Genomic DNA, 17,156 nt, shown 5'->3' with positions numbered 1-17,156 from the left:
CTCCCTGAACTCATTCCTTCCCATGTTCTCCACACCAGGTTCTCTCAGAAGGAGATGGGTTTCCCCTGGAGATCATGGTAGATGCCCACATTCTGGCCACATTGTGCATCTGTTGAAAGCAGGGCAGACACAAAGTATAACACATTGTGATCTATAGTTCTCTACTGGTCTTCTACTGATGTTGAATACTGTAGCTTTATAATAGGTCTTCAAGTTCAAGTGTCAGTCTTCTAACTTTGCTCTTCCCCTGCAATATTATGCTGCTAATTTGGATCTTTTCCCTCTCTGCATAAACTTTAGAATCAATTCCTCAGTATTTACAAAATATTTTGCTGGGATTTAAGGGATCCATTGAATCTGCACATCCAATTTGGAAGAACTGACATCGTAAAGTAATGAGCTTTCTCACCAATGAATATAGAATATCTGTCCATTTTTTTTAGTTTTTCTTTCATTTCATTCATCAGAATTGTTTTATTTTCCTTATATAGGTCTTGCACATATTACGTTTGATTTATACCTAAGAATGTCCCCTTTTTCGGTGCTACAATAGTCTATATTTCACACTCCACTTGCTCAATGCTAGTTAACAGGTAAGCATGTGATTTTCTTCTGTATTAAGTGTCCATTCTGAAACTGTGTTGTAATTGCTTATTAGTTTTGATATTTTTTCTTTTCATGTCAATTCTTTTTGTTTTCTACATAAATGATCATGTCACCTAAGAATAATATAGTTTATTTCCGCTTCTTGATCTGTATGCCTCTAGAAGAATGGTTTTGGGTGAATATAGGTGCATTTATGGAGATGATTATATTTTTAATTTATTCTTTTATAGAGTGAATTATAATGACTAACTTTCAAATGGTTCACAAACTTGAAGTGTCCAAAATGACCACCTTTGATGCATTGGGGACTTTTTAAAGATTTATTTATTTATTTTGAGAGAGAGAGAGAGAGGTGGGGCAGAGGGAGAGAATCCTCAACCAGAATGTCGTGTGAAGCCCAACATGGGGCACAATCTCATGATCCATGAGATCATGACCTGAGCCAAAACCAAGAGTCAGACGCTTTTCCAAAGGAGCCACCCAGGTGCCCCTTTGATACATTGTTAGATTAAATTTGCAGATATTTGGTTATATTTTGGTCCCTATGTCTATGAAGCATATTGATTCTTAATTTTCTTTATTTTGAAATTTTTATCTGGTCATATCTCAGAGAAAAAACTAGATGTATGACATATATTCAACGTTCTTCCTACTTCCTCAGTATCTCTGTAATATTTTCATTATTTCCTCCCTCATGCTTGATAAAATTCTCTAGCGAAGCCCTCTGGGCCTGAAGTTTTCATTGTGGGAAGGTGTCACTGAAAGCCACGAACAATTTCAATCTAAGTGCTGGCAAGCCTGAGTTAAAGTGATGCCTCATTCCTTGAACTAAATCTACTGAGCATAAATTATTCCTGGGGCTGCGTTGTACTTGGCTGTAACTTTCCTATAAGATTAATATCATTGTGGATATAAAATAAACTGGCAATTTAAGTTTCAGAATTGTTTAGTAATTTTTAATGCAGGTGGTGTATTTTAAAACAGAAAGAGTAGAAACCACCCAAATATAATATCAAGTATTGCACAAACTCATTTAGTGGCGGGGGGACCAAATAGAATATATACTGTTATGCTATCCTGTGTCTCTCGATATTTCCCTGGGAGCCCATTGTAGTCAGGGACCGTAATGCTCAGGTCACACAGTTTCCAGGCCGAATTACAAACCTATATCCACCGGTCACGTATTGTCCCCCACTGTGTCTCCCAGCATGCATTGTGCCACAGCACACTCGAAAGAATGAATTGGAAATTTGAAAACACAAATGATACCAGTTTACATAAGTCACTATAAAATATTGGAATTAATGAAAAAGATCAGAATGAAATAACAACTGAAATGATAGGAGATAAAGGGCTCAGGCACTAATCGCATATTTATTTCATCTTAACCGCATGGAGTCTTAAGGAGCAGCAAGGGTCCCTGAGGGTGCCCCACCTGGACACATTTTCCCAGGCATTCCCAAGCCACCAGGGTCCTATTCACTTTCCTATGGGGGCAGGTCTGGGTGGGATCTGCAGCCAGAGGAGAATGGTGGGGTTGATAGGTTGGACATGTGAGAAGCACCAGGATCCCAGGAGCCCCTCACATGCAGAAAGTAGAAAGAACAGCACCAGTTCTGGGTCCTGTGTGGTCCTGCATGAGTCAGGGAGGAGCTTCCTCTGGGCGGGGCTCGTATCTCTGAGGGGATGCTGATGCAGGCTGACCGGGTCACTCTAGAAATGTGTGTGTCCCCTATGGTGTATCTAGTGACTCCACTGCTATCCTCCAGAGAGGGTCAGGGAACCAGCACTGGGAGCTCAGGAGCTCTACCCTGTTTGGGCATCTGATCCACAGTCCATGCTGCATCATATCTGATCCCCCACATTCCATAATCCTCACACAACCCAGTCTTAGCCCCAGTTTTCCCTGATGGTCAAGGTCAATTTTTCCTAAGATAAAATGGATTATTTTTTAAAGATTTTATGTATTTGACAGAGAGAGAGAGCAAGAGAGCACAAGTGTGGGGGGGAGGCTCAGAGAGAGAGGGAGAAGTAAGTTACCCACTGAGCAGGGATCCCCATGCAGTGCTAGATACCAGAACTCCAAAATCATAACTTGAGCCAAAGGCAGACACTTAACTGCCACCCAGGCTCCCAGATAACATGGATTCTAGTAGCTCATATTTTGAGTCATTTGTGCAAATATTAGCTATGTTCATAAATGAGATCTTCCTCTAATTTTCACATCAGATACTCTTCTTTTGGGTTGTGTTCCCTCCATTGATTTGCTAGAATGCAACACATCCTCTGTTTTAATATATATATTATAAACCACTTCTTTTCTACAAACACTTAAACACTGTGGAGGGCAGAATGAGCCCATTCTGACCTAGGACCTTCGAAGACAGGTCAGAAGGTTACAGAAAGAATCAATGACAACCACCTGTACCCAGATAGCAGGAGAAAAACCAGAGCCAATGCCCTTCCTCACCGCCCTAACCGCGCACCTACCTCAATGAGGAGTTAAAGAGAAGAATCCAGGCCATGGTGGAGAAGCCCCAGAGCTCTGCTTGCTGAGGCCTATTTGCTGGCATGGAGACAGTCCCTACCGCTGTGTGTCCTTTGCCCAGGGACCATTGCAGCTGGAGTTCATAAAGCAAATGTATTTTTGTTATGTGATGGTCCTGTCCATCTATCTTTCCAAGAAAATCAGGTCTAGACAATTTACTCTGTGATGCAGTGGAGGACAAAATATGAGGCATGTGTGAATCTGAGCTGAGGGCTCTTTTGGCCTGGGGGGGGCAGGTGCAGGAAAGTCACACACAATGAGGACCCTGCTTTTCCAAATGTGCAAAGGTCAGTGATAGATTTTGCTGGTCTTCCTGGCCCAGACCCTGAGCCCTCAGGAGAAGTCCACCTGCGCCCCCTGCTGGTGTGGGGTTGAGCTATACCTTTTTCCAGGTCCCCAGCCCCCTCAGCTAGACAACTAACTGAAACATTTATGTTATGAGATATTTCAGGATCACCTGATATTTCAGTTTCCTTCTGCCTGGCCCCTGGCTTCACGACTGCGACATAACGCACTTGAACCAAGCTCAAGGCTTAAAGTCCCCCAGAGAAGCCCACTGGTTCAACCCTGGTAATAATTCTACTTGAGTTACCCTTACAAGCAGGCTTATTTGGATATTGTTGTTGTTGTCAGGGTCTCCTGTTAGGGTCACCAGCTCCCGTGGTATGTATCTTGTCTTTATCTCTGTCTTTTCCATGAGAATATCATGTTTTTTGTCCTTGAAAACTTCGGTGGGCTCTCACTCTTGAATATTACCCTCACAAAAGTGATTTTGTATTGGCTCCCTGATGCATTTAGGGTAGTTTTTAGTCTACTTTTATAATTTTTCTCAGTAAAAGGAATGATATTAAATAACACTACTATAAATGGTCTATAAATTTGATATGATACCATCCACAGACAACCCACTCCTCTGTTCCACAGGGACTTACTTCCTGAATGGATAACTGATAACACTCTCAAGAATGTGCTCTCTCTCTATATATATAAAACATATCACAATCTTGCATTTTGTGTAGTCCACCGCTTCATGACTGTCTTTTAAATACAAAATATAATCAATGATATTTCTTTGACAAGCATGGAGATGTCTAATTTTGATTCTTAGTTTCTCATTATTCCGTAGGATAATTTGCCATAATTTGGCCACTTTTCCATGGAGAAATATCCATGCTGGTCTCATTTGTTGTAATTGTAGCATCTCTGAACTGGATATGCAGATATTCATTTTGGAATGTATTAGTTAAATAATTTTCATTCATAATTGATTTCTAAAAATGTAACACTGATGCAAACCATATATATATATATATATATATATATATATATATATATTTAATGTTTGATAAAAATTTTAAATTTATGCTCCAAAACTGATTCACTAATTTATGTTCTCACCATCAATGTATGAGAGTTCCTATTCAGCAGACACATTACAGAGGATAAAATCAATCTTAATATTAAGCAATTTTATGATGGAGAAATAGTTTCATTGTCAAGTTGTATTTCTCCAACTCTAGTGACCTTTTCTATGTTTAAATATATTGATTTTAGGTATATTCTTTTTCTAGGGCTGCCATAACACAGTACCACGGCCTGGGTGGCTTAAAACAGTAGAAATGCATTTCTGCTGTTCTCACAGAGCCCCAGTGTCTGCAGGGCTGGCCCTGTTCCCTCTGAAACCTGCACAGGAATCCTTCTTGAATCTCCACAACCATGAGAGGTTTGACGGCAAGTGCTGGCGTTCACTGGCTGCAGCTGCAGACACGCAGTCTGTGCCTCCGCCTCCCCACAGTCCCTGCCTTGTCTGTATCTGTCTGTCTTGTTACAGGCACACCAGCCATGTTGGATTAGGAGGCCACCCCACCCAATTATTGCCTGAAATTTACTAATTACATCTGCGACAACCCCATTCCCAAAGACACATTCTTAGGTCCTAAGGGCTAGGATGTCAATATATGCTCTTTGAGAGGATTCAGTTTCATCCAGGGTATTAGGGAAGAAGAATCCTTTCCGAAAGTATTTATAATTGTTAATACCTTAAAAAATGTATGCAAAATACTTGCACTACACAGAAATCATACCTCTTAAAAACACCTTCACATTAAGACAGGAAACTACACAAGACTCCTACCATAGTAACACATGAGATAGATCACACAACAACTTCTCAGGTCCAGTAAGTGAAAACAAATGAATACATAATGCACAAACAAACCAGAGACTCGGGCGGCCTCGCTCCCACACTAACTCCCTAAGTCATGAGCTTCAGTGGGAAGAAAAGTCAGTTCCAAAAAGTCTGTGGGAGCCAGAAGAGGAAGCTAGCAGTGGTCTGAACCATCATCAGAGGAGAAAGGTCCCTGAGTGTGAAGACACGGGACAGCGAGGGGGAGACCCGAGCCCCGACCACAGGACAGGCATCCAGGGTGAGCAGGTGGGAGACAGGAGGTCTCAGAGGCAGTGCTGTGGGCAGATGGGGTGAGAACCTCAGGATTGGAGCCCTGGAAACACCACAGTGATGGGAAAAGAAGGGAAGGAGACATTTAACATCGGACAGACACAGGGGAATAGGAAACAGAGGAGACACAGCCCAACTCCCATGACAAGTAAAGCAAAAATGTATGAGACAATAACTAAAAAAAAATATTTAGTTAACACATAATATTTTTCAAACAGAATAAAACAACCACTGGCTAAATTGTTTTTGAACAACACCCCCCAAAAAAACTTGATAAGGGATATTTGATATTGGAAAATAAAAATGAAAAAGTATTGAAATCCTTAATTATTTTATAGACCACTATGGAAACATAGATCATGAACATTTCAACATCCCATACATAAAATTTGGAAGCGTCCAGATAAATCATCAAGTTCTCCACAAATGTGTGACATGTACATACATGACGTTATCCGCGTATTTACAGACGGTGGCGCTGACATCCCCACAGCAGTGCACATGCTGCTCCTGCCAGTGAACGGAGCACTTACAACTGCTCCTGTTCTGTGGTTCAGTCCCTGTGAAATGTGCACAGTAGGGAGCTCGCCGCAGACAGGAGGGAACTGGGGGCCACAGATTGCTGAGTGCAGGGCGGACACTGGTCGGAATGCAGGTGGGTCAGGGGTTTCTCTGCAGGTGATGGAAATATTGTCAGTGTGATTATGGGTGATGGCCAAACCCCTACATATACGTAAAGTCACTGCATATTTATTATTATTTTTAGTTTACCCCAGAACCTGGCACATGTACAGGTGGGCACTATCCCTCACCTAGGTATGCTCCTGGGACATCTGTGCTAGCTCAGGTGACAGCATAGTCTGTGTGTCAGTTCTCCCTCCTCCAGGTCATGTCCTCCCACCAGGACTCTCTCCTACAGAAGCCTCCACAGAAGCTTCTCAATAAAAGAGGCTCAGAGACAAGACCTGTTGTTGGAGGGGGTTTTGTCTCACTTCCTCCTTATCTGAGACACTGTGGGTAACAGTAGTTGCTCCCACTGCCATGATACATACCACAGTAATAGTCAGCCTTGTCCTCAGCCTGCAGCCCGGAGATGAGCAGAAGCCCTGCATTGGCCAAGGCATCTTTGGAGCCAGAGAAGCGGCTGGGGACCCCAGAACCCTGGTGTGTATCTGAGTCTGAGTAGATCCTCAGCAGATACCGGGGAGGGCTCCCTGGCTGCTGCTGGAACCAGTACGTTTGGTATCTACCAACACTGAATCCAGTGCTGAAGGTGCAGGTGAGTCTGGCGGATGATCCCAGAGATGCAGAGAGGGAGGGCGGCTGGGTGAGCACATGCTGGGACAGGGAACCTGCCAACACAGTGTGGTTAAAGGGACAAGACATAGGGAGAAAATTATCAAGACGCTGACTTCAGGAAGAGTGAATTTGAGAGCTGCCTGTTTCTCCAAGGTCTGTCCCTACCTGTACAGTAGGAGAGGAGCACAAGGAGGACAGGAGTCCAGGCCATGGTGACACAGACACTGGTCCCCACAGTGGGCTGGGCTGACCCAGGCCTCCTTCTCTCCTCCACCCTCTGTCCCAGGAGGGGCTGTCCATGCAAATGGGCTCCACCCAGTTACTGCCCAGCCCCTCCCTGAGCCCTGGTGCTGGAGCTCAGCCCACACCACACGCTGAGGAGGATGGGGGTGGCTTCAGCCCTGGGGAGAGCCCTGGGAGGAACCACCTGCTGAGACCACACACAGGTCCCTGCTCAGGGGACTCTGCCAGGACTGAGAGGACACAGCTGCTGAGTCCCCATCAGGGGGCACAGACCCCAATCCCTGGCCAAGTTCCCTTCAGTGAAAGTTCCTCAAGGATCAGCCAAGTAGGGACCACAGGGCAGTCCCACAGCGCCCCCTGTTGGTCATGGGCACAGCAGTCCTTGTGTCCCAAAGCCCTGAGAGCCCAGGTGATTTCTGCAGCTCACCACATCCCTGTGGATACACACATCCGTGGACCAAGTCTTAGTGCATGTTTCCCCTGCTGTCTGAAAGTACATCATCCCCAGCAAACCTTAGGCAGCCCCAATGGCATGAGGCAACGAAGTGTGTAACATTAATTGATATGATAATCTTTGCCTGTTTCCAGACTCAAAGGGTAACTAACTTTCCTTAGGCTCTCTAATCCCAAAGGACACAATTTACCTGCAGATGTCCAACAAAAAGCAGGAAAGCACATATGATAACACACATGGGTCACAGCTCTGGTGGCCTGTTGTTGAGCTGCTGTGTGTAGATCTCAGGGAAGGCGCTGGAAGGCACCCCTCATGGTGCTGGGTTTGCACTGTCCTATAGAGGCTCCCTGCACAACTAATACTAGGGGCTATGTCGGCACTTATGTTTTTGTGAAAATGAAAATCAGATTATTTCAGATTTCTTTTAGCACTAAAAGCAGCTACGAATATAAATATTCCATAAAAGCCAAGTGGTGTAAAGAGAACTTTCCAAAGTTAGGGAGACCCGTACTATGTTTCTGACGTTTGTGCTCATTTACAGTAATTCCTCACTCAGGAGGAGCCCTGCTCCATGGGAGATGGAAATATGTGCCTATGTAATTACAGGACTTTCTAGACAAACCTGGATGACCCAGCTGTGCATCAGGGCAGCTGTGTCACTGACGAGGGGACAGTGGGGCTGCTTTGCAGAAATCATAAGGCCTGTTTCTGGGAAAGTCATAGAAATAGAATGTTGTAAGGATACACTCACTCCGTGGCCTAATGTTTCCCAGAGTTCACTGCTGGTTCACACCTGATAAAAGAGTCTCCATTCTTACAGTGAGAGTAATGTGTTGCTGTATTACGAGTCTCCTGGAACATCCCATTAACCCCAGGGCACAGGCCCTGGCATTTGATGTCTGCATTGGTCATGAGACTAAAATACTTTCAACAAAAATGTGTCCACTGTTCATACTTCTCACTCTATTTTTCATTTTCCTTTCATGGTTAACCTGGGAATTCAGTATGTCTTGTATCTCTCTGATATACTTAGGATTCATTTTCCTTTTTATTAGTCTGGTTTTGTAGGTATTCTCAGTATGAGGATGGAAATAAATCCTTACACTGTAGAAGGGACCTCCCTCTTCTTAGAACTTCTTTCTCCACTCCTACATCAAGGGGCTCCCAGAACAAGGCATCCCACTCAGATTGAGGCTTCATTGTGTTCATTTGGTAAATGCCTTCATAGATTCACAGTAATAAAACTACTGCATTTCCTAGGTTCTGTTCTCTAAAATACTGTGATGCGTTTCAGCATCATTTCAACCAAAGAGTCAGAGGAAAACCAAAGAGAGAGAAAAAAAAAATCTATGACACATGAGAGTAAACCTTACTGGCCTCAACTCAGCTGACTACATCTGCAGCAACCCCATGTCCATATGAGGTCACATCCTGAAATACAAGAGTTTTTAGAACTTTTATCACATCAATTGATGAAGATACAGTTCAACCCATAAAAATTAACAGCCATGGTTTATTCAGATTTTATTCAGATTGTCTTAGTTTTTACCTAATGTCCCTATGCTGTTCTAAGATCCAGTCCAGGATTCTCTGTGGCATGTAGTTGTGACGCTTCCTTCATCTTCTCTCACTGGGACACTTTCTCAGACTCTCCTTGTTTGGGTGACTTTGTCCACACTTGCTGAGTGGGGATCATGCCCGACACCCTTCATGCTAAGTGTTAGCACCTGTTACTTGAAATCTCTGTGCCGGAATGTGTCTCTTCTTCCTCCGTTTATTCATTTGTTCAAACAGTGAACAATATGGACCATGGAGAGCTATTTTAGACTTTGAGTTATAAACTAATACCATTACATTTATTGGTTGCTCACATCTTTCCAGTTTTACACAATGGAAGCATTTTAAGTTCGCTCATGAGCTCCTTGACACACCCTGTCGTGTGTGTGTGTGTGTGTGTGTGTGTGTGTGTGTGTGTCTGTTTGTGCTGATGTGCTTGTGTTTGACTTAAAGGATTCTTCACTTTCTGACACTAGAAGGTGCTCCACACTCACCCTGTGGAATTCCTGGTCTGGAGATTAAGATTTCTCCAAAGAAGCCCGCGTGTCCTCCGGGAGAATGGTATTAGAGAGCGGTATTTGGGACAGTGCACTTCATGGCTACGGGGCATCTCTGCTTGTTCTCCACTCAGCTGACAGACCTAGGACTTCTATATGAGTCAACTAACCCGGGAACATGCACAGAGTGGTGACTGTTTCCACAGGTGATTATCTGTCTCCATCAAAGGACACACGATTCCAAGCTGCCAGCTCCAGCTCTAACCCATGAACGCACGCTTCACTCAAGCCTCCTTCCCTGGTTATTTCTGTGAACTTCCATTCCGAACGTGAGAAATCTGGCCCCACCACCGCCAATCCACTGACTTGATTGTTCAATTCCAGGATGCAGTGCAGCCCCGTCAACATAATTCGCCTTTTCTCCACGGACATGAGCTTACTTACTAGATCACAGAGCTCACGCAGTCTCTTGTGACTTACACGGACGGGCTCCACTCATTTTCACCATCACTCAGCTCAGCAGCGTCCCCTGAGCCCTGCGCTGAGCTGAGCTCACACGTCTGTGCTGTAGGTACGTGGGTTTGTCACAGTCCGCGTGCCATCCCGGGAACCAAACCTCCCAAATGAGTTGTACCTGCACACTTTGGGTTCTGTTGTGTGGTTGTACAGTGTTCAGTGACTCTGACAGTGTCATAGTGTCATTTCAGTGCTGTGACAGTGTAATATAGAATCATTCTGTTGCTCAGAAATATTTTCCTTTGTTCACATGGTCAACCCTGTTGTCTCTTTTATCCTCCAAGAAACTGCAGATGTTTGCACTCTCTCCAGAGTGTTCGCTGCTTCCCATATGTGATGTAACTTTAACCATACTATGTATTCTGTCCCTTTTTATAAATGTGCTGCCTATTTGCTGGCATCTCAGTTCGGTTCCATATTTGGGTGATTAGATATAAACCTGGGGTAAATTTCTGTGGACGGATTTCTGGTTGCTTTCAGTTTTTAGTGATGAGCATTGAAACTGCTATAAACATGCATGTGCAGGTTTATTCCAAGGAAAAAAGTTTGGGTTTTTTTTTTTATACTTTTGCAAATCTAAGTGAGCATTCATTTCTGAAAGAATCAGGAAATAAGACAAACTAGGCAGCAGCACTGTTTATAACCAAGTAGATAATAATCTTTGATGCCACAGGACTGAGTTATTCTTCAAACACCACATGGGGAGTGCTGACGTCCCATGATATGGTCAGAGACAAAATAAAATGTTTGATGTATTTGAAAATCAGAAGGAAAAAAATAACATGGTCCAGCCTAGAAGTAAAACATCCCAGCTGATGAAACAAGAAATTTCTGTTCACATGGAGACTCTTTATTGAGGAATGGGCTGCTCTGAGTGACTCTGAGGACAGAAGTGACAGGAGAGCCTCACTCCTTGGTGGTGCCCCTGATGGACCTGGGCCCAGGGCGTCAGCAAAGGAATAAGGAGCATCACAAGCTAAGCTGAGCAGGAACTGCTGGCGTGTGTCCCGCTCTACAGATGAGCAAGTGGGTTTTTGTCTCACTTCCCCTCAGGCCTGGAGCACTGTGGGAACTCTGAGTCTGTCATCCCACGATGAGCAGTAATAATCCGCCTCGTCCTCAGCCTGGAGCCCAGTGATGGTCAGGGTGGCTGAGCCGCCAGACTTGGAGCCAGAAAATCGATCTGGGATCCCCGATGGTCGGTTGTTATTATTATAGATGATGGTTCTGGGGGCGGTTCCTGGGAGCTGTTGGTACCAATGTGCATAATAACCATACCCAATGTTGGAACTGCTTCCAGTGCAGGAGATGGTGACCGTCTGGCCAAGGGCAGCAGACACGGAGGGCGGCTGAGTCAGCACAGACTGGGCCCAGGACCCTGCAAAGGGGAGACACACAGAGAGGGTGATGCTGGGGTTTGCAGACAAGAAGAGGAAGCAAAATCCACATGACATCCTAGGGCTCCTTCCCCTGTCCATGCATCCAGTCACCTGTGCAGTGAGCGAGGAGGGTGAGGAGGAGAGGGGACCAGGACATGGTGGAGACCATCACTGATCCTGACTTCTGTGCTCCACAGCTGAGTAGAGCTTCCCCTAATCACCTCCTTCCCCTCTTCATCCTCTCAGAGAGGGAGGGCCTATCCATGCAAATGAGACCCCAGATCTCTGACCCCGCCCTGGCCCTGGGTCAGGCCCCTCTGCCTGAGATGTCAGTGGGGAGGGGAGGGGCTGTGTGGGGACAGGGGTGGGAGTCCCAGCTGTGAGCTCTGAGCCTAAGGCACAGGCAGGACCAGGGGGCAGGTCCCAGCTCTAATCCCCCCCTCCTCAAAAATGGGACCCGAGTGCCCCCTGGTGTCCAGACTCAGGGAAACTATTGTGTGACTGGTAACCAGGGCCCATCAGACCCATCTGTAACCCCACCTGCTCAACTGTTTTGCCACTGTTCCCTGCATTAGGGCCTCACCAGGTGTTCCTATATGTCACCTCCCATTACTGGAGGGTTCACTATATGCTCAACTAAGAGTCTGCAGAGTGAGTCTGTCTGTGGCTCCCTTGCCTGTTCCTGGGTCAGCAGTGAGGTGTGTGTCTTATACAAACACCTCTCAGAGACCTGGATCAAGTCCAGAGCAGTGACGGGTCCTCACGGACACATGGTCCCTTCTGTGTGGGATGATGGGACTTTCCTCTTATCTGCCTTCTCCCTGATTTCCAGGCTCTCCTTCCTCTGAGATTCCCTCAGCACTGAGGTGATGGGGAGCTCTTCACTCCAGGTTCTGAGTAGAACCCGTCATGTGCATTCCTAGAGGGTTATACACTGAACATCTCTGTCACCTGTCACTCTTTCCACCTGCTTGAAACAACAGTCCTCCACCCACTGGGGCTGTGATTCCCTCTGAGGATCTGTCCTCCCAGCACAGACACAAGTCTGCTGGAGCCATGCCACATGAGGCTGTGTATGGCACTGACCTCAGAGCACAAGGACAAACTGGCAGGAAGTTCTAGGAGAGAAGGACTGACAGCTGCAGATGCTGTGACAGGGACCTATTGACAGCGTTTCTGTCAGTCACCACTGAGCCAACCTCGTATTTATAAAGAATGTGTTATTTTATACATAATTCCATTCAGGAAGATTGATTGAATGGAACAGGAATGCCTTCTGTTCTCATTTGAATAGGAGCTTATATACTTTTTTCTAAAATCACATATGTGTACCTTGCACCTGGTCTCCCAGGTGAGAAAGGTCAACGTGGTGCCCAGGAAACCCGTTGAGGGGCCTGTTCCTACGAACTCAGAACCATCCTACTGACAACATTACCAAACAGAGAGAAAGCTTCCAGGACAGAGGGATTTGGGATCAGACCACTCTCTGGGAAGAGCACAGCTCTAGTCCCAGCACCTGTGTCCAGCATGGTCAGGATGGAACCGTTATTCACTCAGCCACCCAAGACTACAGGAAGGAATTTTACTACCCAAGGCTAACTCGACCCAGACGTGTCTGTCAAATAACCCACATGTGAGTGCAGGAGAGGTGGAGGTAATTGGGACAGTGTCCCTGAGCTCACAGGCCCTGTAGCCCTGGATTGGGACAGAAGAGTTTCCGTCAGAGTGCAGCCTGGCTGGAGGTGTCCCTGGGGTGACTGAGGGAGTGACAGCCCAGCCCTGAGAGCACAGAGAGCATGTGACTCACTTCCTCTAAGGTTTGAGCTCTGTGGGAAACAGCCCTGAGGCTGCTGTCCCAGAATCAATGTGCTGATCAGCCTGAGGCCCTGACTGGAGCCCAGAGATGGTCGGGGGAAAACTGCCCACAGGGACAGAGACTCCCCCGGAGACACCTGAGCACCAGCCTCGTCCCAGGAGAGAAGGGTTCAGAGCCCATCCTGGCTGCCCTCGTGACAGGACCCCAGTAACTCTAGATGTCCCCAGTGCTTCCTGTTGAAGAGGATTCTACCATCTGGATATTATGACGCTGAGGGCTGCTGGGTGAGCACAGGCTGACCCTGACTTCTGGAAGAACCGAGAAGCCTGGAAACTGCAGAGTCCCAGACACACTATTCACTCAGAGGGAGGAGAAGGCTGTGTGTGTGTGTGTGTGTGTGTGTGTGTGTGTGTGTGACCAAAAAGGAAGCAACATGACCCCTGTCCCTCTTATGACTTTGAAACACCCTGAGAGATGTTTCTCCTTGCTGAGTCTCTTTATAACCTCCAGGGTCCTGATCTTGCATTTAGAGGTAAGTATGTCAAAGATTTTTACTGGAAAAGGATTTATTTAGGCTGGGAGGACTCATGTGAGAGCAAACCTATGAACAATTCACTGAATCAGGAGTCCAGGTCTTGTTAAGTGACAAGAAATCTGCCAATTTTGTTTTTTAATCTCTGCAGACAGAAGACCTACAGCTGTGGGGTTTTCAGGTGTTGGGAAGCAGAGGGTGGGGGGGGATCGTGCAGCCCCCTCCTTCCTGCCCCCACATCCCAGCGAGACCCACAGTCCCTCATGTCCCCCAGTGTCTACCAGAGTGAGAACAAGTTATTGCTGATGCATGGACCTGTGTGAAAAAACACTACAGTCTGGGACGTTAAGTATCGAAGAAAAATGTTTCTATTTTGAATCTACCATCCAGAGTATTCTTAGGAATGAGAATCTGGAGCATAAGAGAAATAATCACATATCTTAAAATATGCAGGCCCTCTATTGTCTGTGGATTCCTCCAACACTCCCCATGAGTGGAGCATCAGTTAATTCTGAAGTGGGTAAAAATCAATAGATCCCACGTGCAAATACCTAAAGGTAGATGAACACATTCTTTTCAGGAAATGTAAGAACTTTGTTTTCATATTAGAGAAAATGACTGGGGCAGGCCTGGGGGCACAGTTGGTTGAGGGTCTGACTCTTGGTTTGGCTCTGCTCCTAATCTCAGGGTCCTGAGGGGCACCTGGGTGGCTCAGGCAGTTAAGCATCGGCCTTCAGCTCAGGTCATGATCTCAGGAACTTGAGCTCTAGCCCCCCACAGGGCACTGAGTGCAGAGTCTGCTTAAGACTCTCCCTCCCTCTCCCTCTGCCTCTCCCTGCTGTGCTCTCTCTCCCTCTCCCTCTACTCTCTCTCATATCTATAAAGAGACTGACTGGGAGTGTTGGGAACAGCAAACACAGAGCCTGGGGTGAGAGCAAGAAGGAGAATGGGAGGGGTTGCAGGCAGCTGTGTGCTCTGCTCATTCTCTGGCCTAGTCTCCAGGGAAACTACAGCACCATCCTCTCCAGTGTTCTCTGAAATCCTGACATGGAGACAGAATGGAGACCTGAAGAGGCAGAGGGAGAAACTGAAGCCTGAGGGACAGGGGAGCAGAGCGGAGAAGAGGAGGGAGTGGGGGGTGTTGTCAGGGAGAGTCTGTGGGATCTGGTCCAAGTTCATGTGTAGCTGGTTCAGAGAGAGGAGAGAGTGTCTGTGACCAGGGTTAGTGTCCATACATCAGCTGCAGATGCATCAGCAGTGACACGAGGTCACACTTCATGGAATAAGAGGGCGAAACTGATGTGTGGGTGAGTGTTCGCATTTTCACTGTGGAAACCGTGTTGATTCCTGTTCATCGTCTCCAGATTGAGGGTGATGGGCAGCTGGGCTCTGATATCTCATCTGTCTGTGTCTTCCTGCGATGTTCCCATTTCATCTCACATTATGGGCCTTACAGGAGTGTCTCTCTTTCCCTGATGAATGACAGATCCTCATGCAGAAGCAACCACCCTGCTGTGTCTGTCCATATAGTGTCTTCTGGACAGAGGCTCAGAAACAAGATTCTTGGGTCCAGAGGTTTCTGACCCACTTCTTCCTCGTCTGAGACACTGTGAGGAATGGGAGCTGCTCCCCCTGCCATGAGCCGTAGCCCAGAAACAGTCAGCCTCGTCCTCAGGCTGCAGCCCGGAGATGAGCAGAAGCCCTGCGTTGGCAGAGGTATCCTTGGATCCGGAGAAGCGGCTGGGAACCCCTGAGTCCTGGTGCTTATCTGAGTCTGAGGAGTAGTCCAGGAGATACCGGGGAGGGCTCCCTGGCAGCTGCTGGAACCAGTAAATGGAGGAGCCGCAAACACGGAAGCCACTGCTCAGGGTGCAGGCGAGAGTCTGACTGTTGTTCGTAGACGTGCAGACGGGAGCACAGCCCGGTCAGCACAGGCCGGGACAGGGAGTCTGCAGAAAGAGACACTCATGGGATATTGGAATGGGTCAAAGTAAATCTTATCTAGACTCTGAACCATGGGGGTGATGCAGTCTAGTCCCTGAGGCCTGTTGTGCAGCAAGAGAGAAGCATGAGGACAGGAGTGCAGACAATTGTGACACAGACCCTGGTCCCCACAGGGGGTTGGGCTGCCTCAGGCCTCATTTTCCCCTCCAGCCTCTGCCCCAGGAGAGGCTGTCCAGGCAAATGAGGCCCATCCACTGACTGTCCAGCCCCTCCCTGATCCCTGGTGCTAGAGCTCAGCTCACACCCCACACTGAGGAGGATGCAGGTGGCTTTAGCCCTGCGGACAGCCCTGGGAGGAAGCACCTGCTGAGACCACACACAGGTCCCCTGGGGAGACTCTGCTAGGCCAGACGGGACACAGCTGCTGAGTCCCATCTGGGATCACTGTACCAGGTCCCAGACCCAGGCTCCTTTGAATTGTTCTCATTAATGAACTGCTTAGGGAGCAAGAGGCAGTTCCATCGCGCCACCTGCTGGCCAAATGCACACATGTCAGTCACCATGGCCCGAAGCCCTGAGAGTCCAGCTGGTGTCTGCACCTCACTAGGTCTGATATCCAGATACTATGGTTTTTTAGGTCGGCTGATGATATTGTTGAGTCTCCATCACAGAACGAGTCCTGGTCTATGAGAATATAAACACGTACATATATTACCTGAAAATTAGTAAGAGAAAAATCTTTTGCATGGAGATCAGAGACCAGTAGGGGGAGCTCTCAAGACCACAACTCCTCAAATGCAGACCCAGCAGGAGAAGACAGACCTTGCAAGTCTGCACTATGTTAGCTTCTCCCTTACTGCCTCAGGAAGAGAAAGACTTCCCCTCCCCTGGCAACAGCCCAGCCAATGAGAAATTGTCACAGCTCAACCAATGACATGCCGTTTTACCTAGAATTCCCCTTTCCTCCCTTAGATTTTGTCTTTCACAGCCCTTCCACACTCACCCTTTGCTCTACAAAAGAGCTCCCTTATCCTTTGTTCTCTGGACTTGCCGGTGGTTTTCCCATACTTTACCTGTCCTGGATTTCCATTTTGTACTTTTCTTGAATATAACCCATTATCACTGGGAAAATAAAAGGCACATTTGTTTTTAATGCTCAGAAAAACAAAAGAAGTAGCCAGTGACCCCCACAGATGATTCCAGATAAACCTGAAGGACCCATATGTGCCACATCTGACGTGACACACCAGGGGAGAGTGGATGTGCTTTTGTTTGTTTGCGTGTTTGAATGTCCTTTGAGGGTTCTT

General features: G+C 46.8%; 2 gene segments (V, D, J or C); both read right to left on the bottom strand.

Moving 5' to 3' along the window:
• Positions 1–6,611: 6,611 nt before the first annotated feature.
• LOC125282331 (probable non-functional immunoglobulin lambda variable 5-48) lies at positions 6,612–7,122 on the bottom strand. The segment is given in 2 exon segments: positions 6,612–6,964; positions 7,077–7,122. Coding segments are annotated over 2 exon segments (399 nt in total).
• A 4,105-nt stretch (positions 7,123–11,227) lies between these two features.
• LOC125282330 (immunoglobulin lambda variable 1-40-like) lies at positions 11,228–11,748 on the bottom strand. The segment is given in 2 exon segments: positions 11,228–11,556; positions 11,669–11,748. Coding segments are annotated over 2 exon segments (387 nt in total).
• Positions 11,749–17,156: the final 5,408 nt, after the last annotated feature.

This window comes from Ursus arctos, unplaced genomic scaffold (assembly GCF_023065955.2).
Source record: "Ursus arctos isolate Adak ecotype North America unplaced genomic scaffold, UrsArc2.0 scaffold_39, whole genome shotgun sequence".
In the NCBI taxonomy this organism is placed as follows: Eukaryota; Metazoa; Chordata; class Mammalia; order Carnivora; family Ursidae; genus Ursus; species Ursus arctos.
Note: the sequence above shows the minus strand (reverse complement) of the source record. Positions and strands in the feature narration are given on the sequence as shown.